The following is a 9,242-nucleotide window of genomic DNA, read 5'->3' on the forward strand; positions in this document are numbered from 1 at the left end:
CCATTGTCCGAAAACACCACATCAGGCACACCATGGCGAGCGAAATGTGCCTTTAACTTGTGGATGACTGTGGTGGACTTGGTATCAGGCAGATAATCAACTTCCCAAAAATTTGAGAAATAGTCCACAGTCACTACGTAGTCTTTATTATTAAAGGTGAAAATATCTGTACCCACTTTTGCCCATGGCCTCAATGGGAAGTCATGGCTCAGTAATGGTTCTTTCTGTTGTCGAGTGTCTACTTCCCTGCACACTTGGCACTTCCCTATATATGTCTTAAGATGTTCATGCATACCCGGCCAATACACACATTCTCTTGCTCTTCTGATGCAGTTTTCAATCCCTAAATGTGAGGCATGAATCTTCTCCATAATTTCTTGTCATAGAGCTGTTGGGATGACAGCCCTTTCTCCCCGAAAGATTACATTATTCTGTACAGCTAGCTCATCTCACATAGAAAAATATGGCCTCACCTCCAGCTCAACCTGTCCTTTCTCTTCCGGCCATCCTTGCAGTATTCTCTGTTTCAGCACCTGGAGGGCCTGGTCCTGTTCAGTCTCACTTTGGATTTTTTTTCGTCTCTCCCCTGAAATGGGTAAGTAATTAATCATATTCACCGTTTCAACTTCAGCTTCAACTGAACCCTCAACTGCACATTCTGGTAGGTATGCCCTGCTCAGCGTATCTGCAACAAGCATCAGCCTGCCTGGAACAAACACTATATCCACGTCATATTTCTGAAGCCTTAATAGCATTCTTTGTAGCCTCTTTGGGGCACTAAGCAGAGGCTTCCGTGTGATGGTTTCGAGTGGTTTATGGTCAGACTGTGCCACTACCTTTCTGCCATAGGTGTATTGGTGAAATTTTTCGACTCCAAATAGAATGGCAAGACACTCCTTTTCTATTTGTGCATATCCTCTTTCTGTAGAGGTTAGTGCCCTACTGGCGTACGCTATAGGTTGGCCCCCCTGCAAAAGTGCTGCACCCAGCCCAGTTTCGGATGAATCACATTGGAGAGTGAGTTCCTCCCTTGGATTGTAATATTTCAATACTGGTGCTGTGGCTATCATACCTTTTATTGCCCCAAAGGCAGAGTCCTGTATGTCAGTCCATTCCCAGATCACATCCTTGTGTGTCAGTTGCCTTAGGACCTCACAGCTATCCGATAGGTGTGGGCAGAATTTTGCGAGATAGTTCACTATTCCGAGCAATCTCTGTAGGCCCTTAATGTTGGTGGGTCTAGGCATTTCTTGTACGGCGCGTACCTTCTCCGGGTCAATTTTCAAGCCCTCCGATGTCAGCCTGTGACCTATGTACGGAACCTCCTTCTGTCTCAACTTCAGTTTGTCAAAATTCAGTTTGATGTTGCATGACCTGCATCGCTCAAGGAGTCTTTTCAGTTTCTCGTCATGGTCCCTTACTGCCCTGTCCTGACATTCCCCTTCTCCAATAATCAGGATATCATCAGCAATAATGCGTACGCCTGGTAACCCCTCAAGTGCCTGTGTCAGCCTGTGCTGAAACACCTCAGGAGCTGGGCTGATCCCCATTGGCATCCTCCTCCACCCGAACCTTCCGAATGGCGTCGCAAATGTTGTCAAGTAACTGGAGTGCTCCGTCAGTTTCACATGCCAGAATCCATTTTTTACATCACACACCGTGAAAACCCTGGCATTCGCCAGGTCTGGCAGGACATCTTCGATCGTTGGTAACGGAAAATGCTGTCTCTTCAGTGCTCTGTTTAGAGGTTTGGGATCAATACAGATCCTCAGCTTTCCCGATGGTTTCCTAACCAGGACCATGTTACTGATCCAATCTGTGCTCCTTTCAACTGGCGTTATTATTTCTCTTTCCACCAGGCTTGTCAGTTCTTGCTTCAGCGGATTCATCAGAGCCACTGGAACTCTCCGCTTTGGTAGTTTCACTGGTGCTATGCTTAGATCCACTTCCAGCTCATATGTGCCCGATAAACAGCCATCACCCTCAAACACCTGTGGGTATTGCTCCCTGATCTGCTCCTTCTCCAGTGTTTGTCCTTTGCCGTCTGCTTGTTGAACTATGTCATCAATGGCCATGATATTTTCTCTCTGTATTCTGACTAGATCCATGCCCTGCACTGCTCTGTTCCCCAGCAAGGGCACAGATGCCTGCCCGTCAACCACCATGAATTCAAGTCTGTACAGCTTCCTGTTTCTCGGATTTCTTATTTTAATCTTGCATTTGCCCAAAGGCTTCAGAGTGCTTTTATTGTACATGACAAGAAGCTGTTGCGTCTGCTCCAATTTTGTGTCGGGATTCAGCAGATGTAACGGAAGAATATTGCAACTTGCCCCACAGTCCAATTGAAATCTCACTGACTTATCCCCCAGCAGCATGGTCGCAAACAGTTGTCTCCCCTGCGCATTCTCCTGTCCTTCTGCACGAAGGCTCATAATTTCCTCATAGTCCTCCTCAGTTTCTGCCACACAGTGTATTCGCTTAGATTGTGCATCTGACGTTCTACATCTTGAAGCAAAGTGGTTTTGTTTCTTGCATTTACTGCAGACTTTCCCATAAGCAGGACAGCTCTCTTTTTTCCACTCATGTTGTTTCCCACAGTACCTACAGTTCCTAATTGTCTTTGGCCTCGCCCCCTGCGTCCCAGTAATCTTCTTTACTGCATGCACCTCTTCGCCTACTCCTCCCTCGATTGTCATCACATTTTCCTTCGATAGATCCGCTGCTCTGCATATTTCGACACTTCTCTCTAACGTTAGGTCTGCCTCGCGCAGCAAGCGCTCTCTCACGTGCGAGTCACGGATTCCGCACACTATCTTATCCCTAATCAACGAGTCTTTTGCAGTTCCGAAGTTGCACGTGTCCGCAAGAACTCTTAATTCAGTCACGTACTTATCAATCGATTCACCCGCGTTCTGGTTTCTGGAGAAAAACCTGTATCTCTCAACCGTTTTATTTGGTTTAGGATTACAGTGTTTGTCGAACACCGCTATTAGCTTGTCCAAAGTTTCCTCCCTCTGCTCTTCCGGTCCGAGTGTTGCCCACAACGTTCTTCCCAGTTCCCTGCCGGTGTTGTGCCCAAATCCGACTCCTCTGCAGATTCCTCCCCCCCTCGCGTGAACGCGCATTCTGCTATTCTGCTGCGCTTCCAACAAAAGCGATCATATTCTATATAAAATCCGACTCCTCTGCAGATTCCTCCCCCCCCCTCGCGTGAACGCGCATTCTGCTATTCTGCTGCGCTTCCAACAAAAGCGATCATATTCTATATAAAACGCTTATTAAAACAATAAAGCTGCCCAAATCCGACTCCTCTGCAGATTCCTCCCCCCCCACGCGTGAACGCGCATTCTGCTATTCTGCTGCGCTTCCAACAAAAGCGATCATATTCTATATAAAACGCTTATTAAAACAATAAAGCTGCCCAAATCCGACTCCTCTGCAGATTCCTCCCCCCCTCGCGTGAACGCGCATTCTGCTATTCTGCAGCGCTTCCAAAAAAAGCGATCATATTCTATATAAAACGCTTATTAAAACAATAAAGCGAGCTAATTATAACAATTGGGAGATCCTAGTCTATATAACGCGTTTATTTAAACAATAAAGCGCGATATAACGCGTTTATTTAAACAATAAAGCGCGAAGCGCGATCGTATTCTACAAATTGCGTTTGTTAACGCGGATGCAAAAGTCACCAATGTCAATGTACGCTATGATTTCCGCGATCACAAGTTATTGCACACAAATAGCCTTTATTTGATGTACTATAGTAGCCTTATGTAATGTATTTTTTATTGTAGGTAGTTATTCACTGATCGCTGGTTATTTTGGTAACCAGGCGACCATTGTATTTTCAGAGTATGGATTGTTCGTTTTGTACTTAATTTCGCATGGTCATAATGTATATTCCGCTGTTCTGTCCTTTCCATATGCACCTTATTCCACAGTGTGTCATCTCCGTTTTTCATGACCCAGGGATGATTCCATTTACAATGGGAAAATAAACACATCTTGTAATCGTGACGTATTTAAACTCATTTGTCTTGTGACTGCCCTGTGTTGCAAAGCACTCCAATGTTCTGTTCTGTTACTAAAATGAAACTGAGAAAATAATATATACTTTTACACAAAACTTTAAAAATATATACCTTGTGAATTCTGTTTTTGAATTCCTGGTGCTAAATGCCATTGTACTTATTTTCATTGCACTATTGTTACAATGCACTGTTCTTTGCAGTATAATCATCACTTAGGTAAGTTTTCTGAGCACTCCGCAAAGGTTTTTCGCCTATTTATTCCGGCTAAAATGTTGTGGTGTGTGTGACATGAGTTCTTGGAGCATACTCGACTGAAGAGCCATGATTAGCAATAAAAAATAAAAACATTAGTCCACTTAATTTAAAAATGTAATTTGATTTACTGCCTTAAAACATGAGTTAACACACCTTGTAATGGCAATTGTTTTCAATATCGTAAGTTATCTAAACTCTAAATTGTGAGTTGAAATAATATTAAATTTTTTGTTTGTTCAACAAGATAAAGCAAGTTTTCTTAAATGAATAATATAACATGAGTTGTATTGACTCAGTATCAAGTTCAAACAACAAATGATCATCAATTGAACAACTTGTTTGACTGAACCTTGTGTGTGAGAACAAAGCTTTTCTTTCAGTTGTGTTTACACATACCTTTTAAGGCAGCAAATGAACTTAAATTCTTAAATTGAAACACATAGATTTTTATTACAGTTTAGTGCACCTAAGCCCCATTTAGAGAGCCTAATGTGTTATTTTTTTATGGAGAGGGTCATGTATATTGAGTAGTGCTTTCTGCTAAGCCAACCGAATTGCATACCTAAGAGTATATTGTATGATAATATTTGATTTGTTTTTAAAAATGTACGATAAGTTGTAGCCTGTGTTGTATGTGGTGTGCTTGTTTATTTGTGACTTGACTCCTCCCTATTAGCATCATTCCACATTATCACTGTGTAAACTTTTGTGTCCAAAAATAAGACAAATGCAAAAGTATACTTGCTTGTTTTCTTCTGTTCTTTTCAATGTTTCACGAGATTGTAACAAAAATGCAACTTTTTACACATTAACAAAAAGAACTTGTCAAGTCAAGTCACATTTATTTATATTGTTCTCAATCACAGAGTGTCTCAAGAAAAGTATGAGGGGGCATCAGTCAGCTATTGAATAGAACTTGTAAAAAAAAAATAACTAAATAATAATAAATAACATAAATATATAAATAAAAGACATGTTTAAGGTTATCCAGCCACTACTGTTTGTCCAGGCCTTCTCGGTCAAAAATACACGCAGGACAGTAAAAACGACTGGTGGCAATGCAAGCCTGAACAGAGCTTGTATGGAACCACAAATTGCAGCTTTCACAGGAAATCTGAAAAAAGATATTGACAAAATAAAATGAAGAGTCCAAACTTTGCAAGTACTTTTGATAACTTAGCACATACAACCAATTTCTGTGCCACTGACACTAACATGTGTTTAAAAACTATAAACAGATAATAGCATTTCTCACCCAGTCTGTCTGTGTTTGTTTTCCTGACACTTTCCTGGGGTCGGTCTCGCCACAGATGCGGCACAGGTTAGAAAGGTCCTCTACAAAAATATAATGACAAATTACTCCTAAATGGCTATACATTTGTTTATTATTACTGTTAAGATTAAATGTATAGATACCTGTATTCTCAAGAAGAGCAGCTGCAATCCCCCAGCGCAATTCCCGAACGCATTCTAATGATGCTGGAAATGTAATTCTTTCCTTTGTAAGAAAACATTCAGCAAACTGTAGAAAAGAGTTTAAGAAATCAACATTTATCTTCCAAAGGTGCCTTTATGTTACTATTAGGAATACTATTTGTTTTGGATTAATTGTCACAAGTTCACATCCCATTTTGATCATGTTGACAGAGAACTAAATAATTGCACTATCCACTGGCACTTACCTTTAATACAAAAGGACCACAAGAAGTGGCATCTGTCTGGCATGGGTGTGGGACTGTGTGACATGTCCATCGTGAAATGTTGACCCCCTGAGCTCTTATGAATGCTCTGAGAAATAACAAAGCACTGTTACAATGCATTTTTGATCTTTGTCCTAATGGACAATACTCATTTAGCAGATGCTTTTGTAAAAAGCAACTGACACAATACTTGCATTTCATATAGGATGTTATTGTACTTGTAATTAACAGAACTCAAAACTGTATCTTCTTTCTAAACAAGTGACTGTGAGTTTAACCAACATTTACAACAGACATTAAACAAGTGAATGTATAGATACCTTGTAACATTTTGGCATCTTTTTATTTGGTGCTTGGATTCCCCAAGAGGGTCTAGAAAGAGGGCCCTCTTTTGTGGAGGGATCATTATCTGTTTTTAATGATATGAAATGCATTAGTAGAAATGTATGCAGATATTCAATTCACCCACACATACAGTGAAGAAAGCATCATGCTTTGGGGTGTTTTTCTGCACATGGGACAGGACAAGTGCACTGCACTAAAGAGGATGACTGGGGTGGGGCCCTGCATTGTGAGATTTTGGGGAACAACCTCCTTCCCTCAGTCTGAGCATTGAAGATGGGTCTTGGCTGGGTCTTCTAACACAAGAGCGACCCGAAGCGCAAACAGCCAGGAAAACTAAGGAGTGACTCAGTAAGAAGCATATCAAGGTTCTAGCATGGCACAGCCAGTCTCCAGACCTGAACCCAATCAAAAATATTTTAGTGAGCTCAAACTCTGTTTCCCAGCGACAACCCAGAAACCTGACTGATCTAGAAAACATCTGTGTGGAGGAGTGGGCCAACATCCCTCCTGCAGTGTGTGCAAACCTGGCGAAAGACTACAGAAAATATTTGACCTTTGTAATAGCAAACAAAGGCTACTGTACCAAATGTCAACATTCATTTTCTCAGGTGTTCAAATATGTATTTGCAGCTATACTACACAAATAAATAGTTAAAAAAATCATGCATTGTCCTTTCTGGATTTTTCTTTTTAGTTTATCTCAATTGCAGTGGACATGCACTTACGATGAAAATGTCAGATTGCCAAGATTACTAAGTGGGAGAAATTGCAAAATAGGGTGTTCAAATACTTATTTTCTTCACTGTAGACACAAAAGACTTATTTTACAAACATTATAATGGAATGTAGACAGCAATGGATACGGTAGAATAAATTGAGAATGGTCCATCTATGAATGAAATAATATTTATCTTACAGTCAGCATGAAATGATTGTTCTCGTTGATGATGCCAAAGATGTATTTGAACCGCAGAGGATCCAACTGAAAATATCAATATTATTCATAGAGTTAATAGGATTGTGCAGAAAATGAGTTTCATGTTGAAAATGTAAAGGTGATTACTAACATTTACTCTTTGTTTTTTGTGTTGCCAAAGTTTTGACATGGCAAAAGAGTCAAGTGCCACAGCTTTTTCAGTGGACTTCTTATTGAAGTCCCTCACTAAAATGGACATGTATCCATTCAGGACCTGAAGGACAGAAATAGAACAAGATATATATCTTAACAAAATGTGTACTGTAATATTACTGATGTCAAACTACAATGTAGTACTGCTTACCTCACTTTCGACTTCTACATTTGGGGCCGTTCTTTCTATGTCAGCATAGAATATTTTATATGGGCCTATCTTAGAAAGCAAGACATATACTGACTTTCCTGCCCACACCTCTGCTATTCCTGCAAATGAACATAAACTTTAGAATGTGTCAAAGCAACAGTGTTATATCATGGATGTCATAATATCCACATACATTCTCTCCTTCTCCACCCCACTCTCACTTTTACACTTTCTTTTCCCCTCTTCTTTCTTCTTTCTCTACCTCCCTGTCCTTCTCCCTCTATCTCCCCCGACTCTCTTCATCTCCCTTTTTCTCTCTTCCCCTCTCTCTCTCACACACACTCTCTCTTGCTCTCTCTCCTCCCCCTCCTCTTCTCTGTATCAATCTCATGAAAATGACATACATTCTCTTTATCTCTTCTCTAGCCCTCTCACAACCTCCCATTTTTTTCACACTCTCAAAACATACGTTGGGATGTTGATCCACATGCAGTTGTAGGTGTTGGAGTGGCATTAGATGACAGTTGTGCAGGTGTATTTGAGGAGGGAGATGCAGGCGCTGGTGTTGGGTTGTTTTTTGAGGATGGTGGTGTGATTGCCGGTGATGGGGTCGTCGTGGAAGACAGTTGTGCAGGCGCCGGTGTTGGGTTGTTTTTTGAGGATGGTGGTGTTATTGCCGGTGATGGGGTCGTCGTGGAAGACAGTTGTGCAGGCGCCGGTGTTGGGTTCTTCTTCGAGGATGGTGGTGTAATTGCTGGTGATGGGGTCGTCGTGCAAGTGCCAGTGTTGGGTTGTTTTTTGAGGATGGTGGTGTGATTGCCGGTGATGGGGTCGTCGTGGAAGACAGTTGTGCAGGCGCCGGTGTTGGGTTGTTTTTTGAGGATGGTGGTGTTATTGCCGGTGATGGGGTCGTCGTGGAAGACAGTTGTGCAGGCGCCGGTGTTGGGTTCTTCTTCGAGGATGGTGGTGTGATTGCCGGTAATGGGGTCGTCGTGGAAGACAGTTGTGCAGGCGCCGGTGTTGGGTTGTTCTTCGAGGATGGTGTTGCGGTGGACTGAGACGATGGTAGTGCAGGGGACGGGGTGGTGTCTGGCATTTTTTTTTAAAAGTCTTTTTGGTATGCGAGGGAATGTTGGAATGTATATCTTCAAGTGGTCTACATTTATATTTTTTAACACAGCCCCTTTGGCATCAACCAACTCTGCACTTTTGCTTTCAATCGCTGTGATCGTGTAGGGCCCCGTGTAGTTTGGATCCAGTTTCCCCCCCTTTCTTTGCTGGCTCCGGATGTTCATCCTCCACACCTTGTCCCCAACATGATATTCAACAGGTGAATAATTTGTTTTTTTGGTCATTTTTCCCTGGGCTGCCATGATGTTTTCCTTTGCTCTGGAAAGCAGCTCAGGGATATTGAGAGCATCAGTCACCTCTTCCTTCTCCACCGTCTCCTCGACACTGCCATCAATCTAAAAAATAAGGTACACTTATGAAAAGATATTTAGTGTCAAGTTCAGACAATTCATTGGTATTTAAAGCTTAAGGGCTTGATTGTACTTTTCCCTCCTGAAAACAAGCAAGCTAATCACATATACCAGGTTGGTCATTGCCTGGTACAATGATACTCCAAA

At 41.8% G+C, this 9,242-nt stretch overlaps 1 protein-coding gene across 1 annotated transcript; it reads right to left on the reverse strand.

Annotated features, from left to right (window-relative positions):
* Positions 1–5,158: 5,158 nt before the first annotated feature.
* On the reverse strand, positions 5,159–8,100 carry LOC148348193 (uncharacterized). The gene is made up of 9 exons (XM_088322382.1): positions 8,084–8,100; positions 7,615–7,733; positions 7,402–7,524; positions 7,251–7,316; positions 6,310–6,398; positions 5,972–6,077; positions 5,706–5,811; positions 5,545–5,624; positions 5,159–5,403 (listed from the first exon to the last, which is right to left on the reverse strand). The coding sequence occupies exons 3-9, from the start codon at positions 7,507–7,509 to the stop codon at positions 5,284–5,286; spliced, it is 675 nt and encodes a 224-aa protein (XP_088178508.1). The 5' UTR covers positions 7,510–7,524; positions 7,615–7,733; positions 8,084–8,100; the 3' UTR covers positions 5,159–5,283.
* Positions 8,101–9,242: the final 1,142 nt, after the last annotated feature.

This window comes from Urocampus carinirostris, chromosome 18, assembly GCF_059441175.1.
Source record: "Urocampus carinirostris isolate Australia breed hairy pipefish chromosome 18, RoL_Ucar_1.0, whole genome shotgun sequence".
Classification (NCBI taxonomy): domain Eukaryota; kingdom Metazoa; phylum Chordata; class Actinopteri; order Syngnathiformes; family Syngnathidae; genus Urocampus; species Urocampus carinirostris.

Coding starts and splice junctions, on each gene's coding strand:
- LOC148348193 (XM_088322382.1), bottom strand. CDS start 7,509: ATGTCCATTTTAGTGAGGGACTTCAATAAGAAGTCCACTGAAAAAGCT. Junction 5,625..5,705: donor TGCTCTTCTTGAGAATACAG/GTATCTATACAT, acceptor ATATTTTTGTAG/AGGACCTTTCTAACCTGTGC. Junction 5,404..5,544: donor AACAAACACAGACAGACTGG/GTGAGAAATGCT, acceptor ATCTTTTTTCAG/ATTTCCTGTGAAAGCTGCAA.